This window comes from Polypterus senegalus, chromosome 18 (assembly GCF_016835505.1).
Source record: "Polypterus senegalus isolate Bchr_013 chromosome 18, ASM1683550v1, whole genome shotgun sequence".
NCBI classification, from domain to species: Eukaryota; Metazoa; Chordata; class Cladistia; order Polypteriformes; family Polypteridae; genus Polypterus; species Polypterus senegalus.
Genome location: NC_053171.1, coordinates 13,819,950 through 13,836,281, shown reverse-complemented (window position 1 = coordinate 13,836,281; position 16,332 = coordinate 13,819,950). Strand labels below are relative to the sequence as shown.

Genomic DNA, 16,332 nt, shown 5'->3' with positions numbered 1-16,332 from the left:
CTATTGCAAGTATGGTGTTTAGTGAGTTGTGAGCATTGTTACATTTGCTTTGGCCGTAAAGCTCTATCTTAGCCTTACGTGAGCACAAAGCCAGTACCCAAACAGACCCCTCAGTCTCACACCTTTTGGCAAACTCTAGATGTGCTTTCATTTGGCTATTCTTGGTTAGTAGCATCCCCAAATATAAAGGAGTGCTGTGCAAAACGTCTTGAATTGATGGACTGGCGCACCTCTACACCAGTCTCAGCTACTGATCTCTGCAGCTCCTTGAAAGTGACCGTTGGTCTCTTTGTGGCTTCTTTCACAAACCTCCTACTTGTCTGTGCAGTGACTTTTAGTGGGTGGTCTTTTCCAAGAAGCACCTGTATGGTCTGACTTAGTTAGCTTCTGCTTCCAGATAATTGAGCCAACAGTAGTCACTGGGACAAAATATATTGTTTTGTACTCTTTTCATAATTTATGCATTCATATTACAGTACTTTATCTCTAACTGAATGATCTTTGCTTTTCATTTTTGCAGCTGCCATTCAGATTCATAACCTTTATTTTTTTTTATCCATAAATGGTGTCAGTTATTTAAATGAGTCACTGTTGGAGGCCGATTTGATGGCACTTGGTTTTTTTTTTTTACTTCTGTGAATGCAGAGCTTCCACAACCCAGGGGTTGTATACTTAAACAAACTGTGTTATATTTTTATTTCTTAGGATTTATTTCTAACGTAAAAAATGACATACAAGCTATTTTTAAGTTTTGATGCTTTAAAAAAAAAATTATGTGTTCTGTATTATTTTTATTTGGTAACATTTGGGAATTGGTCAAGAGTCAGACTACTTTTGCAAGTTACTGTGTATGTCATCTTTTAAAAAGATCTCTATGGAAGATAATTGATTAACAGAACAATCTTTAAAATTATAGACTTTTAAAATTTTATTTAATGAAGCAAAACAAAAGAATGTTATACATTGGCTGGGTGGTAATGGGTTACAACTTCATTTCATTCTAGGCTAAGGAAGCCATCTTGGAAATCAATTCAATCTGTAAGTACAATTTTGAACAATTAGTTTTTCTATTAGTTTAAATAGGTTAACTGCTGCTTATGTATCACTATAAACACTTTGAAATTGAATAATATTCGCTCCATTTTGTGTATCCTACTTTCACAGATCCTTCTAAATACAAGTACAGTCCAGAGAGGTTAAAAAAATCCTGGTCTAGTGACTTCCCTGAGGATGGCAGAGCAGCCAATCAGAAAGGCAGACGGCAGTCAGGTGAGAAGAGGTCATGCATAGCCTCAGTTTTTAGAGTATTGAGGCAAGAAGAATTTGGACAATTAATAATAATAATGATGATGATTATGCCTGGGGGGTTGCCAACCGGGATCCTGAGTTGTTTTGTCATGTAGTGGGTGTGGCAATACGCTGTACCAGTGCATGCCCCCCAACTTGACTTGACTTGATGATGATGATAATAGATAATGTAACTTACTAATCATCATTTTATATTCTTATGCAGTACTTTTGGTGAACAATAGTAGCAAAAAATACACTAATTGAGAAAACCATATCTGTCTGTCTGTCTGTCAGTCAGGGTGTAGGAATCTTTGATAACTCTTGAACCAGAGGGGCTGCCTCAGATCTGCATTAGCCAGGCTGTTTCTTGTGGTTGAATGGAGAGTTGATGACTTTTAGCACTTCAGTTTATTTCCTTTCAGTAACTGCCATATGAACAGGAAACTGTTTTTGCTTTTTAAGTTAAATAGAACAGATACATAATTTTGACTTTATATGTCAGTCTGGTACCTTAATGTTGAAAAGGTACCATCATTATGCAGAACTATGCATTTTTGCCCCTGTCCACCATTAAAAAAAGAAAAAGTAATGCATATTTCAAATGAGGCTGAAGTCATTGTCATTTAATATAATTCAGTGCTTCTTGGTCCCATATAAGTTTGCTTACAAGTTTTTCTCCTGCATGTCTTGTAACAGTGTTCAACTTTATAATCCGTTGTATAAGTAAAGTGATGACGTGCCTGTTCATTTCTTTTATTAAGAGAACATGTACAAAGTGCTACAATTCCTTAAAAATTACCACCAGTGACGTTTTTCAAGTTAATAGTATCTGATTTTTCTCTTTTTACTTATTAGATCCTCCCAAGCACATACTACCAACTGTAAAAGGTAAACCAATATTCTTTTTAATATAAATATTCCAGCATAAATGCATTTCTGCCAATATTCAGGTATTTTCAGAGGTTGGGCATGATCTGAAATAGAATAGGTGCCCATTAAATCTATCCACTATACAGTGTATTTACAAAGTATTTCTAAACTTATGCTAAAATAATTAAGATTAAATTTTCTCTACATCTGGCAGCATTTAATAACCCAGAATAACAACGAAACAGGATTTTATACACTTTGGCAAATTTCTTAAAAATAAAAACCTGAAATATCACATGTGCACAAGTATTCAGACCCTTTGTACCTGAGCCAATTCAAGTGTTACAGAATCACATTCTAGTAATCCCTGAGATGTTTGTACGCCTTGTTTGAAGTCCACCTGTGGTAAAGTCAAATGATTGCACTTGAGTAGAAACTGTACATCGGTCTATAGAAGGCTGACAATGTGTATCAGAGCAAAAATCAAGTCTTTAAAGAATCACCAGCAGAGTTTAGAGACAGGATTGTATTGTGGCAGAGATCTGAGGAATTCCTGCAGCTTTGAAGGTTCTCAAGAGCACAATGGAATCCATAATTCTTAAACAGAAACTTTTCCTAGAGCTGGCCACCCAGCTAAACAGTGCAATCGTGGGAGAAAGGTCTTAGTAAGACAGGTGACAAAGAATCTCAATGGTCCTTCTGGCTGAGGTGCAGAGAACCTTTGTGGAGATGTGAGAAACTTCCAGAAGGACAATCATCACTGCAACACTTCACTCATCTAGGTTTTAAAACCACACTGAAGGTTCTCCTCAGCAGAAGACACATTAAAGCCTGCTTGGAGTTTGCAAAAAGGCGCCTAAATATTCTCAGACTGTGAGAAACCAGCATCATGTCTGAAGGAAACTAAGCACGACTTATAGCCTACACAATACTATTCCAAATGTGAAGCACGATGATGGCAGCATCATTCTGTTGAGTTTTTTGTTTTTGTTTTTTTTAGCAACAGGGATTGAAAGGGGGCGGCACGGTGGCGCAGTGGTAGCGCTGCTGCCTCGCAGTTAGGAGACCTGGGTTCGCTTCCCGGGTCCTCCCTGCGTGGAGTTTGCATGTTCTCCCCGTGTCTGCGTGGGTTTCCTCCGGGCGCTCCGGTTTCCTCCCACAGTCTAAAGACATGCAGGTTAGGTGGATTGGCGATTCTAAATTGTTTGTGTGTGTCCTGCGGTGGGTTGGCACCCTGCCCAGGATTGGTTCCTGCCTTGTGCCCTGTGTTGGCTGGGATTGGCTCCAGCAGACCCCCGTGACCCTGTATTCGGATTCAGCGGGTTAGAAAATGGATGGATGGATGGATTGAAAGGGTAGGTAAGGTTGACAGAAAGCTAAACAGAGAAAAGCACAGAGATGTTCTTAATGAAAACCTGCTCCACAGTGCTGGGCTGAAGGTTCACCTTCCAATAGGACAGGGCGCCTAGTCACAAAACAGAGACAACACAGGAGTGGCTTAAGGACAACTCTTGGAATATCCTGGACATGCCCAGCCAGATCCTGGACGTCAACCTAACTGAACATCTCTGATGAGACCTGCAAGGAGATGTTCACCGAGGGTCCCCATCTAGCCTGCCAGCAGTGCTTAAGATAGTACTGAAGCAAGGATCTGAATACTTGTCTCAGTATTTCTTTTTTATTTTTACTAAATGTGCCCACAATTCTAAAATCTTCTTTTTGCTTTGTAATGAAAGTTTCTAAATTTAAGATATTAGGTACACACACTGAATACTCTTGTGTAAGCATTACAGTAGTGAGCTTGGCATCATTAGATTGTATATTTTTCAATATCTCTGTTGTTGTGTGGTGGTTTTAAAACTAGACAACTGACAAAATTATTCAAGTTATGTTATAGTAAAGGCGAAATTGTCACTGAATGTACTTTAAAAGCTATTACATTTTACATTATTTTCAGTGTGACTTGTCATGTCCAATAACAATCAAAATGGATTGTATTTCTTGCATTACAGTTCATATTATTCACTATGAATTTCAAACCGATTCATTCATATGTACTATTTGTTGCCCACAATGCCCCCACTTTACTGAGACACATTTAATTCATCAGCAGAACTAATGATGAGAAACTAAAATTGCATAACCTTCTAGGAAGGAGCACAAGTCCAGAACTTTTATTATTCTGTCAGGACACCAAGCGCTATCTGCCACCATACACAGGCCACGTCTTTGCTGTTTCACTACAACTTCTGCTCACTTTCCTCATAAAAAAAGACTTTCATGTAGTAGTGTGGAATCGGCTACAAAATGGATGACGTGCAGCCATATTTTGTGGTACTCACAATTAAGAATTTAAACTTTAAACTTGAAGGGAGAATTAACTCCTTCATTGTAGAGCACAATTTTTAGACATTTTTCAGATTTCTAGTATATAATTACGTACATCATTAATTGATAAGAGGGTGTCATGGTTTGGTTTGATTAATGTCAGCCAGGTATTGTTCAGACATATGTTCAAGTGGTACAGGTAGCCAGGAATTATTTTAGATCTTATGATCAGGTGAAATTTCTGGATCAGGTTTTCTGAATGGCAACTACAGCCTTTGTTGACAAATTTCCTCATTCTAGAAGTTGACAGGTAATTTCCTTCAGGGTCCGGCATGTTTGATGTGTACTACAGAGAACTGCGTCAGGCTTCTTGTTTCAACAAGGAATTTGACGAATGACGATGACAAAGCAGTCTGAGGCCTGTTTTTCTACCTAGGTCTTCAAGTATTGTACAGTTTAGATACTGTTAGTCAGAAGTGGTTAATTGCATAATTGCAGTTGTCGTAAATTTTGTCTTTGAATACAGTTTTTTTTTTCTCTAACTTGGTAAGGTAAGAAAATTGCATAGATATCCAACCATTATGGTATATTTTTTAACTCTAGATTAGTGGAGTTTTATGTAGCTAGTCAATATCCTTAGTACCTGTAAAATAAATTAATTTAAATCCAAATCTACTATTGGGATCAATTAGTTGTAGTATGTGTTTTTAAGAATGTTTGTTTCCCCTTTTTCCTTTGCTGGTGCTGCTGTTGGGCCTGTGAACTTTTTAGCTGTTCTCAAGGTAAGACTACTTACTTTCACTATTAATGACTTTCTGTCTTTCATTACTATCTTAAGGAGTAAATATGCTGAAAAATCAATTTAAGTTGAAATATGTGTGTCTGTTTTTCAGTTTATGCTGTATAAAGTGTAAGATACTTTTTTATGTATTCTACATGCCCTTCAGCAAACTTGCATGTAAATGTGAAGAAAGGAAACAAATGTGGTAGCTGTATATGTGTTTATATGCAGTATACATAACAGGGTGTAGGAAAGTATTCAGAGGAGCTGCTACCACCATTTAATCTTCTGCAAGTGAAAGTTACATCTAATTGGTGTGGCAAACCCAACATATTTTACATTTTAGAGGACTGAATAACTTTTCTCTCTATTATAAAAAAAAATCTTTGGGAGGGAGACTAGGGAGACGAGACGTGATCTTCTCAGAAGACAATTTGAAGTCCCATGAGAGACACTTTAACTTGCTCCCAGCTCTTAAAACAATGACAAGCGACAAGCAAAACACGCAGCTCGCCAGCAGCAGAAACCCAACCTTTTTCCTTAGTATGCGTTCAGCCGCCCCCCCTTCACGACAAGAGCGGCAGAGACACAAAGTGGCAAAAGGACAGCTGCTGTACAGGCTTTAAAATGATCAACGGGCAGCACAACAGCAGCAGAAAGACAGCAGACGATCCGACGGCACCTTCTTAGCATGCGTTCAGCCCCACCCCCACCCCTTGACAACGCGAGCAGCATTATACTCCCTGCGAGAAAGACATTTAACCACACCCGGGGCCGGAAATAAAGGACAAGTATTGTTTTTACAATGTCACACGAGACAAGGCAGTGAGACATCATTTAAAACAAGTCCATGGACATCTAACTTAGCAGTTGTTGGATTGCTGTTGGCAGACACGCTTCGTGTGCTCCCAGCTCTTAAAACAACGACAAGCAGAACACGCAGCTCGCCAGCAGCAAAAAGCCAGCAGATGATCAGACTGCTTCTCCTTAGTGTGCGTTCAGCCAACCTAACCCTTGCCAAACCCCCCCAACCTTCACAACGTAAGAGGCAGAGATGCAAAGTGGCAAAAGGACAGCTGCTGTACAGGCTTTGAAATGATCGGGCAGCGAGAAGAGGCAGCTCGCCAGCAGCAGAAAGACAGCAGATGATCCGACGGCATCTCCTTAGCGTCCCCCTTCACAACGCGAGCAGTGTTATACGTCCTGCGAGAAAGAGACGTAACCACGCCTGGGGCCGGAAATAAAGTATTGTTTTTACAAAAGTTTTAAAATAAAAGTGAAAATAATCCATATGTAACAATTCCCATGAAACTAACAATCTCTTTAAATTATATATCCGGTAAACCAAACCCGGGGGTGGGCAAGCGAAGCCCCCTAGTATCATAAAAGAAAATTAAATAAATGACAAAAAGTTTAAATTATATGTCTCTTTATCATTTACTATCATATAAAAAAACAGTCTTCATGTGAATCCACCTTTCTGTAGTTAATCATTAAATTGAATTATCCTGTCTTTGTAAGTATAAAAACGTAGTGGAGTACTCTTACTAAGTGTCTTTGTCAGGATCGATCCAAAAGGTTAACAGATTCGTATCTGTAGTGATATTCGAATTTAATCCTCAGACGTCAGTCCTCACTGACCTAAACTGGATGAAGAATTCCATCAAATTGAAAAAAAAAAAAAAAATAAAGTTTTGCTTTTCAGCTTGCAGCAAACACTTCACTCCTCCTCTGCCATAGTGTCCGTGCTGCAGCCTACGTCGCCAATATGCTTAGAGACATAGAAATTCTGAGACTGAAGCAGAAAGTTGTTAAAGACAGGCCAGGGTGTTCTTGGTCATCTTGGATGTTTTCAGTCCAGCGTTGTAACACCACGTGGTGACAGATGTCACCAGCATCTTTAATTACGTGATGGGTAAAGTCAAACATGCGTATTCTTCATGTAAAAAGGAAATCATCATGGGGTATGTGTAACATTATTTAAAAACTGATTAGAGCTACTGTTATTCTATAATTGTGGATAGCTATGTTTTAACTAATCTGTATTAATGAAGCTGCTATATATTAATACAGTTTTGGTTTTTTTTTTCTCTAAGGCTGTCAGATAATGTAAATTATTTTTCATCAAATGTTGTCTTTCATGTTTTATAAATCACAGTATTTGCTGTATTAGCAAATAGCATGGCTGTATTTTTTTTCACATGATTTCTAATTTGCCTTCAGATCTGGACATTACCTTATATTACAAAATGTAAACGTTTTTATAAAGAATGTGTAGTTTTACAGTTTCAATGAAATCCCTGGAGTTCTAGTAGTAGTCATTTCATTTCGTCTAATATTTGTTGTTAAAGTGTAAATTCTGCATTGACATTTGTTTTTAAAGACCAGAGCCATATCTGTCATTAATCTACGTGTGGTAATGTTTTCAAAGTTAACAAGACAATGTCATTTGTTGTGTGGTGTCACTCTTCCATTTCTGCACCTGCTGTCACAGCCTTGAGCACGACCCTTGATTTATCACTTTTTACACACCTGTACTTTGTTTTAAATTATTGCATGGACATACACAAAATGTTTCTACAAAGTTCTAGAAAGTTGTTTTTTTTTCCCCTTCCCTGTGCGTTTTTTCGGCTCATCCATTTAAAGATTTGTAATTCCAATGAGAGGTTTTTGGTTTTTTTTTTTGGTTTTTTTGTCCTCTAGAAGCTTGGTTGCTTCATTAAAACCTTTTATTTCTTCAAGTGTATGAGAATGTAACCTTTTTATTAAAGGTGAGCTTTTTATCGTTCAAGTAAAATTTCATAAGTGGTAGAAGATGTTTCTTTCGGTGCTCAGCTATTTTTCCAGCACTAAGAGAACTTTATTTTTCTCTCCTGTGTTAATCTCAGTATAATTGTTAGTGTGCTATAAATATCCCTGAGGCAAACTGAAACTAAAAACTGTTTGACTTCATGCAGCACGCAGACAGTGAAGGGTCACTTGAAACCACAATGGGAATCCTGCACTCTGGGGGCAGTGCCAGCACCCTGTGCTCCAGCCTAGGAGACACTGAGATTGAAAGACCTAGCGTGGAGGAGGAGGAGGAGGAGGAGGATGAGGAAGGGGCAGACTGCGAAGAGATGAGCTTCAGTAAAGAGTCTCTTGACCATCTTAATCCTAGTGAAGAGCCCAGGCTTAGGCCCCTGGGCTCAGCCTGCAAGGCTGAGGAAGCAGAGTCTGATGAGGACGAGATACTTTTGGGGGACGACCAGGTAGCAGACTTTGCCAGTTCTATGTTGGCGGCGATCTCCTGCTGGCATTATAGGGCCAGGGCTTTGCTTTCTGCTCGGTTTACAACGGTGAGGCTCTCTGTCTCCAACAGGTCCTTTTTTTCCTTATTTATCTTCTTGCCAAGCACTCATTTGTCTGCTTGTGCCATGTGCAATGACTAACCCGGGTCTGACGGCTCTGCAGGTGCTAACAGAAGCATGTGTGTGGGATCTTGGGAAAGCATGGCGGTGTTGAGGTTTTATACTAATATCTTACATGCAGTAATTGCATGGAAGTAATTTATCTAACAACTGTTAATAACAAATGCATTTCTTTCACTGTATAATGTTAATGTGAACATTCATATTCAAAGAACTGTTTAACATGGTCATCCGCAAAACAAATTAATTGAGAGGATTACTGTAACTTTTTAAATTGTTCTTATTTTAGTTCCTAGTATTTTGTGGTAAGGCGTCTGTTTCCAGAAATAAATTTGTTCGCATTAGTAACATCTGCAAGGACTTTTGTTTTCACCTTATTTTTTTAACAGTGCAAAGCAGGTCCTCCTCGTCACATTGTTTTCTCAGAGTTTGGAAAAACATTTAAATACTTTTAGATAAGGGGGGCAATTCAGCGGAACTCCTTGTTGTGTTTTTTTAAGCATTGAGTAATTTAAAAAAAAACATCCATTATTAATGCATCTTTTATGCACTTTGATAGGAAGGTACTTGGCACATATGTTTAAAAATGCAAAAGCATAACACATTTGACTTGTTATGCAGTAGATAATCTTCTATGTTCTTGCATCTGGCCGTTCTTCTTACTCTTACCCAGAACAAAAAAAAGGTATAACTTGTTTTGAAGCTGTAGTACTTTAGATATTCAAATTTGACATAGGTGTATTATGTGTGTATGTCTGTGTGTGTGTGTGTATATAAAACTGTTCAAAAAAATGAAAGGAACGCTTTGAAAACATATCAGATTTCAATGGGGAAAAAAAAATCCTGCTGGATATCTCTACTGCTATGGACTGATCCGGTAATGTGTTAGGAACGAAAGGATGGAAATGAAAATGATCAACCTACAGAGAGAGGACTGAACTCGGAGACACCCCGAAAATCAACGGGAAAAAATGATGCAGCAGACAGGCGAGTCCATTTGGCCAAGATTTAATTGCAGCAACTCCAAATCGTACTCGGTAGTTTGTATGGCCCCTATGTGCTTGTAGGCATGCCTGACAACGTTCGGGTGGGCATACTTCTAATGAGATAACGGATGGTGTCCTGGGGGATCTCCTCCCAGATTTGGACCAGGGCATCGCTGAGCTCCTGGACAGTCTGAGGTGCAACCTGGCGACATCAGATGGACCCAAACATAATGTCCCACCCAGAGGTGTTCTATTGGATTGAGGTCAGGCAAGTGAGCGTGGGGGCCAGTCAGTGGTATCAATTCCTTCATCCTCTTGCCACATGAGGTCGGGCATTGTTGTGCACCAGGAGGAACCCAGGACCCCCCGCACCAGCATAGGGTCTGACAGTGGGTCCAAGGATGGTAGTCAAGGTGCTGTTGTCTACACTGTAGAGGTCTGTGCATTCCTCTTATCGATATGCCTCCCCAGACTGACCATCACTGACCCCCCCCCACCAAACCGGTCATGCTGAACGATGTCGCAGGCAGCATAACATTCTCCATGGCTTCTCCAGACCCTTTCATATTTGTCACATGTGCTCAGGGTGAACCTGCTCTCATCTGTGAAAAGCACAGGGTGCCAGTGGTGGACCTGCCAATTCTGATATTCTATGGCAAATGCTAATCGAGCTCCAAGGTGCCAGGCAGGCAGTGAGCACAGGGCCCACTGGAGGACATTGAGCCCTCAAGCCACCCTCCCTCATGAAGTCTGTTTCTGATTGTTTGGTCAGAGACATTCACACTAGTGGTCTGCCTGCTGGAGGTCATTTTGTAGGCTCTGGCAGTGCTCATCTTGTTCCTTCTTGCCCAAAGGAGCAGATACTGGTGGGTCCTGCTGATGGGTTAAGGGCCTTCTACGAGGGGCCCTGTCCAGCTCTCCTAGAGTGATCTGCCTGTCTCCTGGAATCTCCTCATGCCCTTGAGACTGTGCTGAGAGACACAGCAAACCTTCTGGCAATGGCAGGCATGTATTGATGTGCCTGCCATCCTGGAGACGTTGGACTACCTGTGCCATCTCTGTAGGGTCCAGGTATGGCCTCATGCTACCAGTAGTGACACTGACCGTAGCCAAATGTAAAACGAGTGACAAAACGGAAAAGATGAAGAGGGAAAAATGTCATTCCTGTTCTGGGGGTCGTCTCATTGTTGCCCCTCTAGTGCACCAAAGCAGCTGAAAGTGATGAACAGGCCCCTGTGCTACTTCACTGACCAGATCAATAGCCCAGGAGGTTCATTGACTTGATGTTATACTCTCATTTAAAAGGGTTCCTTTAATTTTTTGAGCAGTTTATATACAGTATATATATTTTTTTTTTTTTTTTTTTTTTGGAAGGTATCACATTTGTCAGGTGTCTGCTCATGTGATTAGTTTGTCTTTCTAGTCCGCTCTTTTAAGGTTAGAATCCTGTAAAACATACCTCAGATCCTGTTAGAATTAGTGTGTCAGACGTTGTAATGGGATTGCTTCACCTTTTAAAAGTTGCTGTAAAACAAGCCATATAAGGACTTGGCACCTTGATGCTTGTCACAAAAAAAATACTGTTCAGATAGTATGTTTTTATTTTGCTATTTGTCTGTTTTTTTTTTTTTTTACCCGATATTACTACTAGGCTGAAGATGGGTCTGATCAGTCAGAAGGAAGCCATTTCATGGGTCAAAATAATGTGCCATGTGATAAAGGAAAGCTGTATGGTGATTCTGAGTCCAGATCACTGACAGACCAGGTGAAGTCCATTTTACTTTGCTTTTCTGTTACTTACCTGAAGATTTCAGGTTACAAACTTTAGTCTACAAGTTCTGTTCGACATAATTATTTTATGTGCTAAAGGTTCAAGAATGACCCCCAATCCCCCTACAGGAAGCTTTCGCTGTGTGTGCGCTCCCTTATTTCTGTGCTATAATTACAGACAGGGTGTGGTTTATATACTGTACATGTTTTTGAGATGTAAAAACTTAGAACATAGTTTTTCAACAGTTTGTATGCTTTAGGTCTTCTTCTTCAGTCACATTGGCAGCCAATAAATACATAGCATAACTGAAACTAAAATATACCCTACACCAAAACTTAAGCTTATTTCTTAATGTTGAGTATCTTGGAGACACAATGGTTATTGCCGCTGCCTCCCATATCCAGCAACGTTCTGGATCTGAAGTTTGCTCCTGGCTCTTGTCTGTATAATCCGCCTCTTTGCCTATTTTTTTCTCTTCTGGTAGTTTATTTTTACTCCCACATGGAGTTAGGATGTACATCTTACGTTGGTGATTCTGTAATTGCCCTGTGTGGGTCTAGGACAGTGTTTATTAAACTGTCAAATGACAATCAGCAGCGGTTTTCAAAGGGGGACTTTGGCAAAGTTCAGGCCTGCATAGCAGCAGTTACAGGAAACAAAGACCAGCGTTACTCAAAGTGGGATCAAGAGAATAAAAAATTTAAGAGCCACTTTTCTAGGATTATTGCTTTAATTTGGCTGTGATGTTGAGTAGCAAGGTATTAGGCATGAAGGCTTTTCTCATTTTCTTTGTGCCATTTTACAGTAATAATGATTGAATTGTATTAGGGTGTTAGGGTACTACCAAGGTTAGCATTAGGTAAAACTATTTATAAACTATCAATACAAACGTTATCACAGTCTTCATCGTAATGTGCTTATGGGTGACGTACGATGATCAGTTGACATTTTCAGATTAAGCCGTAACTGTGGTGAACGCTTAAGATATCCAGTTTACGTAAGATGGAAAAATGCTGTTGAAATTTAACTGGGTGTAGGGTGACCAGTGTCCTCTTTTTTTTTTTTTTAACATAATTTCCTCCGTCCTCCAGGCATTCCAAAAATTTATTAAAATGTCCTCCTTTCACAAAATCACGAACAGAGTTGACCGTTTTTGACTAATTACAAATGATATATACCGAGAATGAGCAGCCTTCGGCCGTTCTCCATTCATCTGCGTGACATTACGTTATCACGTTTATCAATAATTGTAACATCAAGTAACCGGCAACACTGTCTTATATTCTATTTCCGCCCGACGGCGCAACGGACAGCGGTTAGCGGTTGATTGGAGTTGGAAAATATATTTGGTCATTTTTGTCCTCCTTTTTGACTGTCGGTGCCCTCCTTTATTGCCGAACCCATCTGTTCACCCTAACTGGGGAGTTTTGCACATGTTGTATGTACCTGTTTTGTGAAGTGTTTTCTCCTTTGTTTTAGTCTCCATATTGTTCAAAATCTTGTTTTAAGCAAACGTTTATTCCAAACCTTCACAGATGAACCCATGAGGGCAAAATAGAAAATCTGATCTTTTTGTAGATTTTGTATGAGCCATTTGAAGGAGGCTTTCTTTGGCAGTGTCTATGAGAACAATTAAAAGAAGAGGGGTCAACAAACCTTCATTAGATATTTGTTTTAGAGCTGTAGATACTAAAACCAGTAATTCTGCCAAAAGAAAAAAATGTCTTTGTGGCATGTGTTTAATAAAATTTAAAATTGGATGGAATTATTGAGTTGTTTTTGCAAACCATAAACAGTCAATCTGCTCCAATAGAACCTAGTTTTACCGTACATTGTATCATCATGTTCGGCTACAACTAGGCACACCACAGACATACTGCTCTCCGAGTGAAAAGTGGATTTGTTTTTAATTAAAGTTCACTTGACGTTCTTTGAAGGCAGATTCGGTAAGATTTTTTTTCTTTTATGTACAGATTCCTGCGGAGTCTGAACAGGCACTTGACAGAGAATCTTCAGTGAAAAACATGACTGGAGTTTTAGACGAAGCCCATCCAGCAGATACTGAACGCACAGATAAGCCCGTCCTTTTATCACCGACAGAGCATCCTAATTTTGTGCCATACGACCTAGAGGAGCTGCCAGAATCTACGCCGTTTGACCCAGTAGAAGAAACCAAGAGTGGATCTGAATCTTCTGAGGATGAGGAAGCAGGGTCTGAACATGAGCCAAATTACATCTTACCCCCTTCTGTTCTGGATAAGGCGGGTGCCATTGCTGAACGATTCCTGACCAGCCTCTCCAGACGTGGCAGCGTGATCCTTGATGACTGCAGGTCAGTTGGCTGCTCATCACCAAGGCTGACTAGCAGAAGCAACAGTGCTCTCAGCTTAGAAGCTATAGAGAGGGCGCAGAGACACATTAGCACTTCTTCTGAGCCCACTAGTACTTTGGTCTGCCAAGATGTGACAGCCCTGAAAGCCGCATCCAGCCAGGAGAACATGTTGTCCTTATCTCCAACATCTGATAATCTCTTTGGGTTTGATAAGTCCATTAACAGAAGACGAGACTCTACATTGTCAAGGAGTGACCGCCTTCTTATCAATAAGATTAAAACTTACTATGAACATGCAGAAAACCAAGATGCCAGTTTTAGTATCAGACGTAGAGAAAGCCTCTCCTATATCCCAGCAGGAATGGTCAGGAACTCCGTTTGCAGATTCAACAATATTCCTAAGGAGGATCCTCCATCGGAGCCTGTAATACAGAAGGCTGAAGACAGTACAGCTAAAAGTACCAGTAACCCCATTAGCAGACCATCTTCGTGGACTGAGTCTTCTCATTCAGACTTTACCAAGGAGTTACCTTGTAAAGTTGTGAGTAGAGAGAAGGATGATGCCAAAATTCTTAAAAATAATGATACTGAGCCATATTTTAATGAAGGTAAAAGCCGGGAGCCAGATTCAAATGAGAATTTTTACTCTTCAAGTGATATGATCAAGGTGTGGGAAGAAATGGAAAGAGAGATTAATGGAACAGAGAGAGGAGTTTCACAGAATAATGTCCCACTTGATGTCTGTGGCCCTGGAAGTTTCAACTCCCACCTTCCATATAAGAATTCTCACCTTGAGTACAGTGAACCACTCACGATTTGTGAAGAGAGTGACCTAAGTACCATAACAGAGGAGTCGTCTGAAAAGTCTCCAACCAAGACTTTCCAAAGGGAAAGTGAGAGGCACGTGGGAAGGACCTCAAGGGCTCCAGTCCCAAGAATTATCTGTCTACCTTCCAGTATGGAGAATGAGATGTTGTTACAAGACATGGACAAAGTGAAGAATAAAGTGTTTCAACTGGCCAGGCAGTTCAGCCAAAAAATCAAAGGCACAAAGCCAATAGTGACGCAGCGAGCATCAAGAAATATGGAGAGCCTGCTGCAGGGGAGAAACCTGGCTTCTGTGCAAGAGGAAAAGCCAGACACAAGACGTAAAGGTGAGAAATGTTTTCTCTACAGCAGCTGCAACAATACATTATTTCTTTAATAGTTGTTGATGAACATATCCAGGATATCATTTCTACCTTAATTATAAACACATTTAAAAGAAAACCCCAACACATGGCATACACAAGGGACAAAATGCATCTAATACCATAATGGAGCAGGATTGGCATTCAGAATATTTCTACAGTGGTGCAGAGGTTTGATTGATTCAAGTCCTGTCGTAGCTGATCATCTCTTTCAAGTTTCCACAGTCGCCTCATGATGGCGTGAAATTTTCACTAAGTATTCCAGTTGTTAGTGTTAGACGGATTACCAATTCTGTATTGGCAGAGATTGGTTTATATTTCAGTGGGTCTGGAGTGGCACCCTGTCCAGGTTTGGCTCTTGCCTTGTGCCTGGTGCTGACAGGGATGGCTCTAGCCCAAACCTCAGCCAGTGAGACCCTGAGGTAGACTGGTTTGAGAATGTCGTGTTAGTTTAAAGACTTTAAGGGAAATGGGACAAGCATTGTACAGGGTGGTCCAGATCTAATTATGCAGATTCAGATCATCTGGATGACTTTGATTTATGCGAGGACGATTCCAGTTCGGCGAGAAGACGATTCTTCATGTCGTCAGTTTGCACACTTCTCGATGGTCTGGGATTTTTCGGGTGATTTTCTATGTAAAAAACTTAATAAGTCATAGCCTAATGAAAAATGCATAATTAGATCTGGACCACCCTATAGGTAAGGGGGTTAAATGATGATTTAGTTATCGGTTTTGCCTTTGGCAAGATTGGTAATTTATTAAAACAACTAGCAAGACTCCCAAACTAGTAATGCCAAATTAATATAGTTTGAGTGAGAGTTCTCTACTTCACTTATCAGCCAGGACGGCAGAAATATGAAGAGATCTACACACAAGGTTCACAAAATGGTGAAAGTCCACATTACACACTTTAACTTCCTCTGTTCTGGTTTGACATGGTGATAGGATTTTTTTTCAACAAATAACTCAAACATGCTTCTTGCATTAGGCAAAATAATTACATTTATGTATAACATAAGGATAATGGAAGTTTGGTATATGCAAGTATATATGCCAATCAACCAGAACATTAAAAGCTTCTGCCTAGTATTGTGTAGGTGCCCCTCATGCCGCCAAAACAGCTGTGACACATCAAGGCATGGGACTGCACGAGACCTTTGAAGGTATCCTGTGGTATGTGATGGAGCCTCCTTGGATCGGACTTGTTTCCCCAGCACATCCCACAGATGCTCAATCAGATTGAGATCTGGGGAATTTGCAGGCCACGTCAACACCTTGAACTCTTTGTCATGTTCCTCAAACCACTCCTGAACAGTTTTTGCAGGGTGAAAGGATGCATTGTCCTGTTTTTTTTTTTTTTTAAAAAGAGGC

General features: G+C 40.1%; 1 protein-coding gene across 6 annotated transcripts in view; it reads left to right on the top strand.

The window, feature by feature from the left end:
- The window catches only part of LOC120519123 (pleckstrin homology domain-containing family G member 3), a 182,570-nt gene that overhangs the window by 154,001 nt on the left and 12,237 nt on the right, over window positions 1-16,332 (top strand). For 3 of the 6 annotated variants that reach the window (XM_039742235.1, XM_039742236.1, XM_039742233.1), the window contains 7 exons: window positions 1,005-1,038; window positions 1,165-1,269; window positions 2,146-2,178; window positions 5,260-5,270; window positions 8,227-8,607; window positions 11,317-11,430; window positions 13,410-14,922. In XM_039742235.1, coding sequence (XP_039598169.1) covers window positions 1,005-1,038; window positions 1,165-1,269; window positions 2,146-2,178; window positions 5,260-5,270; window positions 8,227-8,607; window positions 11,317-11,430; window positions 13,410-14,922 — 2,191 coding nt within the window. The remainder of the gene's footprint in view (window positions 1-1,004; window positions 1,039-1,164; window positions 1,270-2,145; window positions 2,179-5,259; window positions 5,271-8,226; window positions 8,608-11,316; window positions 11,431-13,409; window positions 14,923-16,332) is intronic. The other 3 variants (XM_039742234.1, XM_039742237.1, XM_039742238.1) reach the window with 3 other exon arrangements.